General features: G+C 46.6%; 3 protein-coding genes across 3 annotated transcripts; 2 read left to right on the top strand and 1 right to left on the bottom strand.

Annotated features, from left to right (window-relative positions):
- Positions 1–312: 312 nt before the first annotated feature.
- Positions 313–4,578, bottom strand: LOC124050757 (E3 ubiquitin-protein ligase TRIM50-like). Its single transcript, XM_046373582.1, has 10 exons — positions 4,294–4,578; positions 3,983–4,103; positions 3,769–3,895; positions 3,385–3,555; positions 2,240–2,335; positions 1,710–1,940; positions 1,564–1,586; positions 1,358–1,488; positions 1,088–1,269; positions 313–917 (listed from the first exon to the last, which is right to left on the bottom strand). Exons 2-10 carry the CDS (start codon positions 4,081–4,083, stop codon positions 480–482), a joined length of 1,500 nt encoding a protein of 499 aa, XP_046229538.1. The 5' UTR covers positions 4,084–4,103; positions 4,294–4,578; the 3' UTR covers positions 313–479.
- Positions 4,579–6,613: 2,035 nt separating this feature from the next.
- Positions 6,614–8,482, top strand: tmem251 (transmembrane protein 251). Its single transcript, XM_046373605.1, has 2 exons — positions 6,614–6,809; positions 7,470–8,482. The coding sequence occupies exon 2, from the start codon at positions 7,478–7,480 to the stop codon at positions 7,865–7,867; it is 390 nt and encodes a 129-aa protein (XP_046229561.1). The 5' UTR covers positions 6,614–6,809; positions 7,470–7,477; the 3' UTR covers positions 7,868–8,482.
- Positions 8,483–10,230: 1,748 nt separating this feature from the next.
- ubr7 (ubiquitin protein ligase E3 component n-recognin 7) lies at positions 10,231–16,107 on the top strand. The gene is made up of 12 exons (XM_046373592.1): positions 10,231–10,410; positions 10,698–10,841; positions 11,754–11,887; positions 12,137–12,197; positions 12,639–12,734; positions 12,836–12,889; positions 13,134–13,239; positions 13,848–13,927; positions 14,715–14,879; positions 14,970–15,135; positions 15,229–15,290; positions 15,740–16,107. Exons 2-12 carry the CDS (start codon positions 10,725–10,727, stop codon positions 15,830–15,832), a joined length of 1,134 nt encoding a protein of 377 aa, XP_046229548.1. The 5' UTR covers positions 10,231–10,410; positions 10,698–10,724; the 3' UTR covers positions 15,833–16,107.
- Positions 16,108–16,119: the final 12 nt, after the last annotated feature.

Raw genomic sequence — 16,119 nt, 5'->3', positions numbered from 1 at the left:
CCGTTTGGTGAGGACTGTTGCGGTGGCCTCATAAAGCTGGAATTTATGTTTTATCAGAAAATTGTTTTCCATCAGCATGTTTTCATTTTCACAGGAGCGAATGTTGATTATGAGGTGTGGATAACCCCGACACAAGTGGTTTCAGAGCAGGAAGCTTGAAGAAATGTGGCAGTTTAAAAGTTTTTATTTTTTAAAGTTGACTGCTACAAACACTTCACAATTTTCCTGACACAGTTTTCCATGGATGCAGCAGGTTCTTATTTGCACCTTCAAGGTTCTGATTGGTAGACTGTCCAACCAGAAAAATAGACAGTCCAACAGATAACAAATTATTAACATGAATAGTGTTCGGGTGGGCCTCACTATTTATGTTGCAGCTGACACACACAGTCACTGATTAGTGACTGTGTGTTTTTATATACGCTCATTTCAGATTAAAGACACGGTGACTGCAGTGGTTCTTGTAACTGACATGAGGATTATGTTGGTTTAATCAGGGAGGACTTCATTTCACATGGTTTCTGGGGCTGGGGGAAGGACAGGAGGTGCTCCCTGTGAGGCTGGGTCAGGATCAGGGGGTGTTTGTTGACTCCTCGCTCGTGCCAGCAGACATCCAACAAGGGGCAGACTTTTCCCTGGAGCTCCAGCCTGAAGCTGTAGATGAAGCCCAGCTCATCGGGACTGTCGGCGTTATAGAAGGTCAGACTTCTGCCCTCGTAGTCAAGGAAGAGTCCCACCCGGCGGGGGGGGCACGACACTGGCAGCACCACCCTGGGTGAAGCGAAGGCCTCGTAAACCCCATCCTTCAGTCCAATCAACCACACTCCACAATCTGGATTCTTCACCAGCTTGGCCTTACGATTGGTCGTTCCTTTGATCAACCCAAGACGCCATTTAGGTTTGTTACCCACCTGCACCTGGACGGCAAGAAGAAGCAGAACAGAAAGCAGAAAGACAGCAGCTGTTTCTGACCTCAAAAGGTGAACAGTTTGAATGGCTCATGTATGTAATGTAAATACAAAGTAAAAAGTGTCTGCTGCCATTCATCGCCTACTTCGTGCTACCCTGCGTGAACAGCAGCCTTTACCTCCCAGAAGTGTTTGCCGGAGGAAAAGCCTCGGTTGGCCAGGACGCAGTAGCTGTAACTGAACCTCTCTGGATTATCAGGAAGTCTCTGCGGCAGAGCACCACAGGTCACCACCGTGTCCCCATGACGGAGCTCCAACATTGGGTGTGCAGTCTGAGGATCCAGCTTCAACGGCTCTGGTGCTGCAGGAGGAAGAGCATCAGCAGGAAGAGACAAACAAACAGAGACCTGCAGACAGACAGGTGATAGGACAGACAGGTGCACACGTACCTGGCAGGACTTGTCGGTGTAATCTTTTCCACACTGTGAGTTTAATGTTGTTGTGGTTGAAACCTGGTTTAAAGTTCAGAGAGCTGAAGCTTGTCTCCTGCTTCTGCTGGAGCTCCTGAATCTCCCTGAACCTGAGGGGGAGGAGGAGCATATTTAACCCTGACTGTTTCGTCATTAAAGGAATTAACTGACAACGTGATTGTTACCTCGGAGCGATCGATCCATACTTCTGTAAGCAGAAACAGAAATAAAAAACAGGACTACTGATCAGACAGACATAACTGACAAATGTATAATAATTAGCACCGGTTTTAAGGATTTGATCACCAGACTGATTGCAGAGGGACAGTACCATGATGAAGCCCAGGTGTCCCTCATTGCTCAGGTCCTGCAGAGTGTTCTGGGCCTCCTGCAGCCGGTTCAGGTTCAGGTTTAGCTGGGCCGTCTGGTTCTGGAGGGACGAGATGAGGCCAGCAGCAGATGTCTCCACCTGCCGCATAAACCCCGCCTCTTCCACCTCCAGGCAGCGCCGCAGTTCACCAAACTCCTTCCTCACCACCCACTTCAGCACATCAGACTCGTTCTGGTTGGAGAGAGACAAGATCATGTTTTGTCCAACAGGTAGACATGTTGGCTGACAAAAACAGATCCTGTTTGGCCCTCGGGGTTTGAACTCTCTGTGCATCTTTCCTTTTCCCTGTGGACAGTTTTTAAAATCTCAGGGTGGACGGTGTTGTGATTCTGTTGTTTATCACTTGTTAATCTTTAACATCTCAGTGTAGATCAGGATGATGTAAATGCTCACAACATCCCACCACCACCACCACCACCACCACAACCTCCACCCTTTAAACCACAACAGTAAACATTGGCATCACCCACAGTGATCCTGGATTTGTTGTATGCCATTTTACAGATCTGATCCTCCACTTTCCGCTTCTGATGCTGGAACTCTGTCATCAAACAGGAAATGTCCTCCTGAGACAGACAGACAGACAGACAGACAGACAGACAGGTGAATCCATCCCCCCGGAGGATCCCGAAGCCCTTTAATACCAGGTGAGACATATCCCTCCAACACGTCCTACCACTTGGATTCACTTGGCATCCAAGAGGATCCTGCTCAGATGTTGAACCAGCTTTCAACATGAAGGAGCAGAGGTCCTCCTCTGAGCTCCTCCGCCTGCCTCTGAGGCTGAGACTGGACACCCAGGACCACAGCTTGGGACTCACTCCTGAGCCCAGAGCTTCACCCTCAGGATCAGCACCCTCTCACTGACCACAGTCCGACATTGCTGGCACACCTGTCCTCCTGCTGATCTCTGATGAACAAGACCGCGAGACCCTGAGTCATCACAGATTAAGCTTTTGTTGTCATGGAAACAGGGTAAACATATGAGCAGCCATGGATTAAGAACAAACAGATGCTTTCACATCTGTTTGCCATGCCATTTTCTTCTGCTGTCCGTTCGTAGATATGACTCAAAATGGTGACCAGACAACGTCAAACAGGAAGTGAACAGTATCTAACCGAGGGCAGACGGCGGTGAAGGTCACAGCAGTTGCCGTGTGTGGTATTACTGAACGCTACATGACATGGTGGACTGCAGTTAGTTGTTATGAGGGGATATTTGGTTCTCCGGTTGTTAATCTCACTGTTTGGTGATATGATGTCAGCTAATGGCTGCTTATCAACACTGTGTCAACAACACCAAACTGTTGCAGCTTTTACTTTAGTCACCAGCCAATGAAACCACCTGTTCTCAAGTCTGACTTAAAAGGTTTATGCAAACACAACAACATTTTTGTGAAAAATGATTTTGTTATCAGCTGCATTGCTGGTGTTGTGTCACCTTGATGCAGTCACAAAACTTGACATGGAGTGTGAAGGTGGGCTTGGTCCAATTCACGAGTACTGCAGTAATGAATACTGAATACTCATGGGTTGGAATATCAACATGTTGACATGCTGGTGTGATCCCATCACATTTCCTACCTTCACAGGTGTGATTTTGTATGTTTCATACCTTCATGTGGCTGTAGACGGCGCTCACAGGTGTGATTTTGTGTCCACGGTGAGCACCGATGCTTCCACAGAGGCCACAGATCACCATTCGTTCGTCCTCACAGTAAAGACTGAGCGGGTTGTGATGCTGGGGACAAGACTCCGGCTGAGCTCCACCTGAAACATTCACTTCCTGTCAGGATGAAGAAAATGTTGTGTTCATCACAACATCATTTGAAATAAGAGTTTAACGTTTTAAATATTTGAATTTGTCGAGTCAGATCTTTGCATGAGATCAAGAGCGTTCAAGGTCTCAGTGCTTTAGATTTGAATTTCTGAGTTTTTATTAAAAAGTGATCTGGGCTACACAATGTCGGACGAGTAAACTGATCACAGGTGTTTTTACCTGCAGAGCCTCAATGATACGAGCCAAACTGACGTTGGGAGGAGGACTGTCTCCGTCTACAGCACAGCGACACACAGGACATTGCAGCTGACCGAGTGGGTCCATCGTCATGGAGCGCACACAACACCTACACAGGTGAGGACAGAACGGGACAGGTGAGGTCCGGAGTGGACAGGTGAGATCAGGACAGGTGAGTCTCATTCATCCATCATACTTGCAGTAGGAGTGTCCACACTGTAACATCAGTGGTTCAGTGAAGATGTCCAGACAGACGGGACACCTGAGTTGCTCCTCCAGGCTTTGACGACGTTCCATGTCCTAACTGATCTCCAGCACTGGGACCAGAACCACCAGTAACATCAGGACCAGGACTACCAAGACTAGAACCACCCAGATTAGGACCACAGAAGCCAGCACGACTACTTCTACTATCCTGTAAGCAGCAGCACCAGTTCGGTGTGGGACCAGTAAAAGCAAAACCCCTCCAAAAAAACAAAAAACAAAGAATAAAACCAGAAACAGAACCTGCAGGACTTCCTGAGATCAGCACCAAAACAACCAAAGCGTCCAGTCTTCAGTTAACCTGTAGCTGACTCGACTTCGCTGTTGTTCCTGCTGCAGAGTGGATTTCGTTTATAGACTGAAGGCTGGTTCGTTTGATTTTTCTTGGATGTGATTGGATGGACAGACAGAGTGGGCGGAGCCATAAGCTGATTGGCTGTTTATGTGTGAGGAGTTTGTGAAATTATCTAAAATGTCACTGAAATATTTCAGAATTGTCTGGCAGAAAATCAACATTTCTTATTAATTTGTTTTTATCAAACGACTGTGGAGTCTGAGCAGAAACCATTAAGTATGTGAAATGTATGTAGGCGTATTATCATTATTATTCTTATCACCAGTAGTAGCAGTATTGGTAGGTCTATTACAATTAATGTTGTTAATGTTATTTGAATGTCTAACTGGGTCAGTTTAAACAGCAGTGTTTGATCTTCAACCGATCTGATAAACTGACACCTGAAAGTCACCTTCACCTCAGAAACAACACGTCTCCACGGTAACAGAGACGTACACAGTGAAACACTTCCTTCATAAAACACAGTGAGCTGTCCACCATTTGGACAAACCAAATGGTGTGATTATTATTACTGCAAAACTGCACTTATAGTAGGAAATATAAAAATAATATGAATCACAAATATGATTACATTTGCTAGTTGCAGTTTATTTTGATGTTTTTTTGTTATCATTGCTTTGCTTTGTGAGCAGCTTCTGAATTCTTATTAAATTATTACCGAATCAAGAGACTGAGACGATCAGCTCAGTGTGACCTTATGTTGTCTGACTTTGTTCAGCAATGACAAAACGTCGCAAAACACTTAGAACATTTAAAAATACACCACATAAGATAAATGACAAGTGTTTTCCACAAACTTTGACACTAACTCTGATTTAATACACTGCTCACAAAAATAAAGGGAACACTTAAACGACACAATGTAACTCCAAGTCAGTCACACTTCTGTGAAATCAACCTGTCCAGTTAGGAAGCAACACTGATTGACAATCAATTTCACATGCTGTTGTGCAAATGGAAGAGACAACAGGTGGAAATTATAGGCAATTAGCAAGACACCCCCAATAAAGGAGTGGCTCTGCAGGTGGTGACCACAGACCACTTCTCAGTTCCTTTGCTTTCTGGCTGATGTTTTGGTCACTTTTGAATGCTGGCGGTGCTTTCACTCTAGTGGTAACATGAGACGGAGTCTACAACCCACACAAGTGGCTCAGGTAGTGCAGCTCATCCAGAATGGCACATCAATGTGAGCGTGTGGCAATACGAGATGTGTCTGTCAGCGTGGCGTCCAGAGCATGGAGGCGCTACCAGGAGACAGGCCAGTACATCAGGAGACGTGGAGGAGGCCGCAGGAGGGCAACAACCCAGCAGCAGGGCCGCTACCTCCGCCTTTGTGCAGGGAGGAACAGGAGGAGCACTGCCAGAGCCCTGCAAAATGACCTCCAGCAGGACACAAATGTGCATGTGTCTGCTCAAACGGTCAGAAACAGACTCCATGAGGGTGGTATGAGGGCCCGACGTCCACAGGTGGGGGTTGTGCTTACAGCCCAACACCGTGAGGGACGTTTGGCACCTACCAGAGAACACCAAGATTGGCAAATTGGCCACTGGTGCCCTGGTTCCTCCTAATGCAAGACAATGCTAGACCTCATGTGGCTGTAGTGTGTCAGCAGTTCCTGCAAGATGAAGGCATTACTGCTATGGACTGGACTGACTTCCCCAGACCTGAATCCAGCTGAGCACATCTGGGACATTATGTCTCGCTCCATCCACCAACGTCACGTTGCACCACAGACTGTCCAGGAGCTGGCGGATGCTTTAGTCCAGGTCTGGGAGGAGATCCCTCAGGAGACCATCTGCCACCTCATCAGGCACATGCCCAGGCGTTGTAGGGAGGTCATACGGGCACGTGGAGGCCACACACACTACTGAGCCTCATTTTCACTTGTTTCAAGGACATTACATCAAAGTTGGATCAGCCTGTGGTGTGTTTTTCCACTTTAATTTTGAGTGTGACTCCAAATCCAGACCTCCATGGGTTAATCAATTTGACTTCTGTTGATGATTTCTATGTGATTTTATTGTCAGCACATTCAACTATGTAAAGAACAAAGTATTTTATAAGAATATTTCATTCATTCAGATCTGGGATGTGTTATTTTAGTGTTCCCTTTATGTTTTTTTTTTTTTTTTTTTGAGCAGTGTATGTTTTATCAGGTGCCAAATGCAGTCTCTTCAACTGAAGGCTTTAAGCTGATTCGTCGATGTCATGTAGGGATGCTATTTGAACAACAGGTGGCGCTGGAGAGTCGAGGCACTGAATGACGTCATCCATCGCTGTCAGGTGACAAAACAAGGAAAAAGGAAGACCGAGACGAGATATCCCGGATCTCCCGGGACCGATGGCGGATTGAAAACAAGCCTAAAGCTGAATTTTAGTTTGAAAGTATCAGCGCGAAGGAAGGTAAGAGCGGACTGACATGAACACGAGCTGACCGAGCTAACTGCTAACAAGCTGCTAACGTGCTGCTGACTGTCTGTAAATAAGATGGGCAAGATGGAGGCATGAAACATCGCGGTGTCCGACATTCATCTGCCTGAAAACTGAAAGGAGTCTGGCTCAAAGCTAAAGCTGCAACTCAGCGGCCACATTTAATATTGTTAACGTTTACAACAGGAGATAGATATAAAGTTATAACGAGTTTGTGGTCAGCAGTTTTAAAACTGGCCGAAAATGAATGTAGTTTGGCTCATAGAGGCTCCTACAGTGAGCCGTCAGGTCAGACTCCGTGTGGTTAAAAGCACAGTCACACAGGTAAAACTGGATTAAAAAAGAATGAAGACTTAAATTTGATGAAATTTAGCTGGAGTCTGGCACAGACAGAGTAATGGAGGATGTGTTATATGATTACTGATTTGTTTCTTTTTGGTACTGATAACATGTGGGGCATTTATTGATTGGTCTTTCGTTACTTCATTATTATTAATCACATTGATCATTTCCTTTAGCTGTGGAGGATGATGAGCTTCCAACCTTGGATGGGATAACGTATTGATTATTGACCTGTTTCTTGCACATGTATCGATTGTTGGTTGATTATAGATTATTGTTTTCCCCCCACAGTATGGAGGATGATGAACTTCCGTCAGCGGATGGGATGGGTGGGCATGGCTCTCTACTTGCTGCTCAGCGTCATGCTGGTGTATTACGTCTTTGAGGTTCACAGCTTCAGTCTGGAGCGCGTGCAGAGGGGCGGGACCAGCTCCTCGGCTCCGCCCCTCACCACCAGCTGGTCTCAGAGCCTCAGCGCTCGTCTGTCGCCGCTTCCAGTCTGGATGTGGGCATCGGTCTTCCTGCTGCCCTACCTGCAGCTCTTTCTTTTCCTCTTCTCTTGTACAAGAACTGACCCTCGAGCAGTCGGCTACTGCGTACTTCCTGTCTGCCTCGCCCTGCTCTGCAGCCGTCGCCATGCTGCCCACAAGCCGGCTAATCGGAGAGACCCGCCACTCATCGACACGTAGAGGGGCGGGGCCTCAAAGAGAGGACGATGCTGTTGAACAAACTGAACTGTTTGTGTCGATGTTTGTGATGTCACTTCCTGTGTGCCTTTAAACAATTCAACAAACACTCCTGTGGGAACCCTTCGCCTTGTCTGAGAGGAGAAGAGTCCAGACCGCCCTGAGCGCCGACTGCCAGGATCAGCAGCCTTCCTGTCTGTTCCTCAGTACAGACCTTTCACTCTGCAGCTGTCTGTTCTTGTAACACCAGAGAAATTTGTGCCGACTGCTGTGTGGCGCGCCTCCTGCTGCGTCTGTGGCCAGTTTAACCAGTTACCTGAAGCGTCAGTGCTGTTGCTATGGTTACCTGCAGCTGGAGGTGAAACTGGGGCACAGTCCGAGCACAGCGCTCGCAGTTTTTTCTTGCTCGGTGAGCGTGTCAGCAATCAGACGTGTCCACGGCGACTTACAGAAACGTCGCAGCACAACACACTGCAGGTTGTGTTTAAACAAATGTTCTGTCAGGGCTGGCAGCTGCCAGCCACTCAAAATATTTAATGAGTCACATGACACATACTGATTACCAGTTAACTTTATTACATCAATAAAATGAAAAAAAAACCGTGTAGTTTCACTTTGTTTTATTGTGAACAATAAACATTTACAGAAGTGAGTTCAGAAAAAGACTGAAGAGGAGGAGGAGGAGGATCACATCTTGTCAGTTATTTGTAATGTGAGGGGTGAATGGAAGCAGACGTTTTCACAGCTCACACCTGATTCCTCTCACTGTGTCACAAACTGTAGTAATTACCACCAAGACACACAGCGTTTGTACAAAAAGGTGTTAACAAGCGCCCGGTCTGCTTCTGGACTGGATGTGACAGAAGCTGAACTGTGACAGAACCTGAACTGTGACAGAAGCTGAACTGTGACTTACGATCACCAGTTCTCACTCATCTCATCCAGCAGGGCAAATTCTTCACTGTAGCTGCTGAGTTTGTCAGCCAAATAATGACATGATGACTGATGAAGAGGCAGACTGGTTACAGAGATGTAGTTGCTGTGAGTCATGTGACTGATCACCTGACATCATCTTCAGTCCAGTCAGTGATGATGTCGTCCTGTCTCAGGTTTTTCAAGTGTTTTCCATGTCCTCAGGTGTTCCACGTCTTTTAGGTTTTAGATCTTTTAGCTGGAGGTTGTAGATCAGAGTTCTGAGGCCCCTTGTCTTCATCACTCTCATCCTCCTCATCCCCCTCCCCCTCACCTGCAACAGGTAAAACGGTTGATTCAGAATAGCTTTTCTGGTCTCACAGAACTGACAGACACGCTGACTTCACAGTCTGGAATTAAACTCCACCGGCAGGTAGCAGCCTGTGTCCCACGCACTGAAATGTTAGCAGTTAGCAACAGTGAGCTCACCTTCTGCGCAGTCTCCGAGGGTTTTTTCCCGCTCCACCAGCTCGCTGAGAAGTCTCGACACATTCTCGTTCAGCTCGTGAATTCCGTGGATCAGTGATGCCAGATTATTTTCCACATTAACGCTCACGTTCTCCCTCAGTCCGTCTCTGAACTTCAGCTCTGCAAACACAGCCACGGCCGCCATCTTTGTCTTAACTTCCTGCTGTCGTCATCACGCACTGTTTGCTGCCTTCAGTTACCCTCCTGGAAATTGACTTTTCGTAGGAATAAGAGGATTGACAAATCATCTTTTATATTATTATTATTGTTATTATTGCTGTTGTTGTTGTTGTTGTTCATGTGGCTCATGTGACCATAACGACTCACATGAAGTGTCAACCCCGCTAGTGGTTAATACCTGGGACTCAGCATGTGCCTTAGACTTGAAGAAGCCTTTTGGATGAGAGGTGAAACATCTTCTATAACCCATCCGGATATCCGGTTGCCTTCGCTTTCAGCACTTCGACTGTTTTTGTTGTCTAGGATCAATGCATAAAATTTGTCAATGATTCATCATGATAGATGATCAAATTGTTGAGACTAAATTGACTCAAGGTAAAGATAACGTAACGTTGACAAAAAGATAGCAGCCAGCTTTATTTGTCACATTGTGCTGTTGAAAGGACAAGATGTTGAAAGTGATGGTGTTTGTGTTTCTCTCTGCAAGAACTCGGTATGGGTTTTATTTTACATTAAATTAAATTAAACAAGTATATTGGATGTGCTTTCTGGGGACACCTGAATGCACCGCAGCACGTCATTAAAGTTGATTTTCGTCATCAGGTCAAAACAGCTTATTTTCCATCAAATTAAAACAGTTTTTATCCTCCAGTCTGACTCCTTTGATTCTTTGTATTCATTTTATTTCTGTTTCTAAACTTGCTGACCCCTGACCCCAGAATCCCGCCAAATACGATTTACGGAAATAAACCGGAAGTTGTCATTAGCGCTAGCACCAGTTAGCGGTTTGACAACAAAGATCGGATCAGCTGATCAGGCGGAGCTGGTTATTGATTGTTACTGATTAGGTTACTGGCTGGTTTACAGGCGGATCACGCGGTGCAGACAGCCTGCTTAAAGTTCCACTCTGGTGTCTGTTTGACTCTGTAAGTTCGTCTTTTTATTCACGTAACTGTGTTGGTTAGCATTAGCACGGAGCCGACTCGCATGCTTCTCCACTGATTAAGCTAACTTATGCTAACTGAAGCTCAGTGCAGCTCAGCTCAGCTCAGTGTGTATTGATTGTTTCCTGATCGATCGGCAGCTGATCAGACTGAACTGATCTGATCCTAAACGTTCAAATGAAAACATGAATCCGATTTTGTTGTTAACATGTGAGGGGACAGCAGCGTAGTTTCTTTGTCACAACCACATTTGTTTTTCTGTGCTGTAGTTTCTAGTCGGAGACTGCAGACTGAGGATGTCGGAGGAGCAGACGGTGTCTCTGGTTGATGTCCTGGAGGAGGATGAGGAGTTGGAGGAAGAAGCTTCGGCTGTGTTGGCAGGAAGTGACTCTGATCACTGCTCATATCCTCAGGTTAGCACCGTTTCCTCTCCCATCATCCCCGAAAGAAACCAAAGGTTTTAGATTTCATTTACAACACAGTGCAAAAATAAAGAACAGGAAAAACAACAAGAATACCTAATAACGTTAACAACCAAGATACAAAGACACAGCAAACTCTCAACAATCTTTTGTTTGACACACCTGCAGTCTGTCCTCCCTGTATGAGGAAACAGCCAGTCTGTCACAGCAGCTAAAGTTTCAGTAAAATCACTGCAATGATCTGCTGCAGCCGCTTGTACACGAGCATCAAACACTGCATGTGTGTGGGACCGTCTGAACTCTGAGGTCACGCTTTGTCCTGGACGACTTCTGTCCAGAGTTGTCTCTGTGTTCTTCTGGGTGGACGGAACAATGGAAACCCTCTCAGTTCACCTCCACGCTGACTCTGACCTCAGAGGGTAACGTGGAGTTAAAGTGGAACCTGACAGGGTTTGTGGCACAGCTGCTGGACAGGATCGAATTTTTCCAGGTGTAGCACAAAGTGTCTGCTCGGTGTATACATCAAATACTGCATATACCACAGTACTCAGTTAAGATTCTGATACTTTATTTGGTTACTTATTTTATTCAGGATTCTTGTTAGTTATTACTGTAGTAACTTCTGTCCTTCACGGGTTCTCTGAGTACTTTATATCAAACACAAAATAACTTTCCTAAAATGTCTAAAATCCTGTTTACACTTTGTCATGTTGGGGTTTTGAGTGGAGCCTGATGAGGGACAAAATTTAAGCAATCTTTAAGCAATCTGCAACATAATAGAATATATCCAGCGTGTTGAGTGTGTGCGGTCCTGCTGTAACCACACCTGACCAGCAGGTGGCTCCGGCACTCCGCTCATTCTCATTCTTGGAGTCCGCTGAGTGTTTCCTGTGTGTGTTTCAGGGCTACGTGAAGCGGCAGGCTCTGTATGCCTGCAACACCTGCACACCAAAGGGGGGAGAGGCAGCAGGAATCTGTCTGGCCTGCTCATACAAATGTCACGAAGGACACGACCTCTTCGAACTGTACACCAAGAGGTCGACACTCACCTTTAAATACATCGTTTGTCAAACATCGTCCTTCATAATCGGCCGATGCTCAGCTTAAAGTTTTACGTTACAGCGATGGATCAGTCGACCGGCCGAAAAACCTACTGACTGTTAAAACAACTGATGAGTTTATCAAAGTTCATGAAACCATAAAAACATTCAAACTTTCTGTTCAGAAAATGATAAAACTAATAATCTAGTTTAATCTGGCTCACTCTTCTTCTCTGGTTTCTGTAGGAACTTCCGCTGTGACTGCGGAAACAGGAAGTTCACAGAGCTGCAGTGTAAACTCTACCCTGTGAGTTCACAACAGATCACACACAGCACATTTAATTCAGGCTTACAGAATTCTTTCAGCTTTCTCCTGCTGAGCTCAGAGCTCCCCCAAACAGCTGCAGGGCTAAAGTCTGCACAGGTTCATGTTAATGTGTCTGGACGAGAGCGACAACTGTGAGTCAAACGCTGAATACTGGCAACAGCAGGCTACTTCCTGTGTTACCGTCTCTTTAAGTGTAAAGCAGCGTTGGAGAGTAAAATGGAGCATAACATGACATGAAATGTTTGAGGTTTGCAGCTCATGGTGGGTTTTCCTCTCCTCAGAGACTCCACACTCCTGCTCTCATGTTTGTCTTACTGCAGGAAGATTTGATGATTCCCACATTAAAAGTAAACCAGGTGGTTCCACAGTGCAGGTTCAGGTCAGGTGTCCTCACGTCGTGTGTGTGTGTGTGTCACGCAGGAGAAGGAGGAGGTCAACAGTCAGAACAAATACAGTCACAACTTCTTTGGAGTCTACTGTACCTGCGGCCGGCCTTACCCGGACCCGGACGACCAGGTGAGCCGCACAGCTGACCGTCACCCGACTGTCCACCTGTTCACAGGCTGTCCTCTTGTTCCTTCATGAAATCTGTGTCTCTGTGTCTCGGCTGTGTCCAGGTGGAAGATGAGATGATTCAGTGTGTGGTGTGTGAGGACTGGCTGCACGGCAGGGTGAGTTCTGGACACGAACCTGGCAGCAGGACCCCTGAAACACCTGAAACACCTGAGTGCCGCGACATCACAGTCCTGAAGTTTCAGTAGTAACAGTCAAAGAGCTTCTCCTTCAGGCTGTGTTCAGTTCAGTCAGCTTGGCCTGGTTTGCAGAGCCTGCTGAGCTTCAGGAAGTGACTGACTTTGCAGCTGTGATGTGCTGTGGCGCCCCCTGCTGGCTGACGGTCACTCTTTGTGTTTGCAGCACCTGGGCTGTGCGGTTCCAGACTGCGTCGAGCTGCAGGAGATGATCTGTGAATCCTGTATGAACAAAAACCCTTTCCTGTGGACCTACGCCGCTCACCTGGCAGGTGAACACAACTTATGCTATCACAGTTGAAAGATTGGATCATCAGCTCAGATATTCAGCATTTTAAGAATTATGTGAATGGTTGTCTTAAATGTTGATAAAATCAGCAAATTTCAGGATGTGCTGCTTTAGGTTTGATGCAGCTGCAGATGTAATCGCTCCCAACATTCACAGCATGTTTTTTTCTCTTGTTAAATAATCTGCTTCAGTCCATACTTGTTGGTGTTGAGCTTCTCCGTAGTAACAGAACTGTCAGCTCAGACAGGTGATCTTAACAGGTGATCGAGCAGAACAGAAAAAGGCAGCTGAAGGATTTCATTGCAAAACATGTAATAGAGATGGCAGCAGAGAGCCGGGGGTCTGGTCCTGATCAGTGAGGGGCTGAGGGAGCAGGGATCCAGATCGGACCGGCAGGCTCAGACAGACAAGTGAACAATCCAGGTAATCCAGATGTGGAGACAGAACATTGAACCGAGTGGTGCTGCGACCAGGTGAGGACAGGCTGTCAGTGCAGGGTACTGTAGGCTGCAGACAGGTGCGCAGCGAGAGCTGAGGCAGGAGGGACGACATACGCACATTCACCTTACCCTCCCTGTACTTCCTGTCCAGTTCCAGGTGCCGAGTTGCAGGTGAAGGAGGAACCAGGAGCAAACGAGTCAAATACTAACCTCCCCAACAAAGAGGAAAAGGTGAGACGACTCATCCTGGTTCCTGGTCTAACTGGTGACTCGTCTAGCTCGGTACCATTTCATTACATTAAATTTATTTAGCTGATGCTGTTATTCAGCTCTGGATCAAAGTGGATCACGCTGGGCTGCAGGCTGTGATCTGATCCCAGAGCAGCAGCGGAGCCCCCAACAGTAAAGACAACACAAACTCCTGAGTGTGAAAACACTGAATGAATGTTGATGAATTAGAATGACGGGAATCAGTCGTGTTTGACTTTGTGACAACGCGAAGGATGAAGACTGAAGGCGGTCGGGTTCTGTTCTGCACGTGCTCAGATGACACTTGAACAGTCGGAAACAGCAGGACAGTTTGTTTAAAGGAGGACTGGATGTCTTGACTGGTCCAACATCATTATCGTTCAGGCAGCAACAGAGCTGATCTGAGCTCAGTTTGTTTATCTGCTGCAGTTTCCTGTTGCCACTGAGTGACCATCAGTAAACATGATAAATGCTGTGTTCTCCGTCTGCGCCTGAACACCACATGGCTTACGCCCGCCTGCCCGCCGTGTGACATCACGTTCTGACATTGTCAAATCAGTTGAGAAAACTCTTAAAACATCATCAGACTCATAAACTGTTGTGTTGTTGTACAAACTGAACTGAGTTTAGTTTTGTTTGTTTGAGTCTGATAATGAGTTGATGGCCAGCAGCTGTTAGCAACTGATTACTGATCAGTTTGAGTCATAGAGACGAGCAGTAACATATCACTCTGATCACTGTGGCTGATTAACGATCAACAATCTATCAGGGTGATGATGTCATCCGGCCCAGCTGTAAGCGGAGCCGCGAGGAGGCGGAGCCGAGCTGTAGACTGAAGGAGCTACGTGCGATTGGTCAGAAAAGAGTCCGGTCAGGAGCTGTGTTCTGGCCGTCAGCGTGGCGCTCCAAACTCTGCTCCTGCAGCACCTGCCAGGTGAGATTCTGTTGGCTGAAGCGGCGATGATGTAACCGAATTGATGAGTTTGTTTCTCTGATGTCTGATGTCTGATGTCTGCGTCCCCAGGAGACGCTGTCTGAGGCCGGTCTGTCCTTCCTGCTGGACGAGTCAGACACCGTCCTCGCCTACGAAAACAAAGGAAAGAACAACGAGCGGACGCAGCAGGGACACGACCCTCTGATGTCAGCGCTGGACAACCTGAACCGAGTGCAGCAGCTCGAGATCATTCACGGTACACAGAGTCCACATGGAAGCGGCACAGAAACGTATGACACTTCCTGTGTGTGTCTGTGTTCTCTGATGTGTGTGTGTGTGTGTGTTTCAGGATACAACGACATGAAGAGCGAGCTGAAGGACTTCCTGCAGAGGTTTGCAGCAGAAGGAAAAGTGAGTTTAAGACTGACGATGACCTTTGACCTCCTGCTGACATTTGAGTGTGTGTGTGTGTGTGTGTGTAGCTTCGATTATCATTTCAATCACTGATCTATTAGCAGAACTATCAACTTGTTAGCCTGTGAATATTCTCATTCACCCAGGTCATGGTTATCTCAAGGAAATTCAATCGAATGCAACTGGACTTAGTTATTTGTCTTTGAAGACGTTTCACCTCTCATCCAACTTGTTCTTGTATCAACTTGTTAGTAATTCAGTCCTTGAAATTGAGGGAGTCGATCATGTGACTGCTGTCTGCTCTCTGATAGGTTGTGACTCCTGAGGTCATATGACTGCTGTCTGCTCTCTGATAGGTTGTGACTCTTGAGGTCATGTGACTGCTGTCTGCTCTCTGATAGGCTGTGACTCCTGAGGTCATATGACTGCTGTCTGCTCTCTGATAGGTCGTGACTCCTGATGACATCCGTCAGTTCTTCGAGCAGCAGCAGAGTCGTAAGAGACAACGAGTTGATGCAGGACACTTTTACTGCACCTGATGACCTTTGACCTTCGACTGACCTTCGGATGACCTTTGACCTCTCTTGACCTCCCGACTGGGTTGCCCCCACCTCCCCCCACCCAATCTTTTATCCTTTTCCCGTTTCCTGTCGTTTTGTGTTGTTTCCTGTCGATGTTGTGGATCTTCTGGAGGTTTTAAAGTTTTTATCTTCGGTTTGTTTTGAACCTTTCAGACTTTTTAACGTCGTCTGTTTCAGAGGTCACCAACATTCGCGTCTCTTTCCTCTTTCCTAATAAAACCGAATCAACAACATGAAGTCTTGTC

This window comes from Scatophagus argus, chromosome 19 (assembly GCF_020382885.2).
Source record: "Scatophagus argus isolate fScaArg1 chromosome 19, fScaArg1.pri, whole genome shotgun sequence".
Taxonomy (NCBI): domain Eukaryota; kingdom Metazoa; phylum Chordata; class Actinopteri; family Scatophagidae; genus Scatophagus; species Scatophagus argus.
Note: the sequence above shows the minus strand (reverse complement) of the source record. Positions and strands in the feature narration are given on the sequence as shown.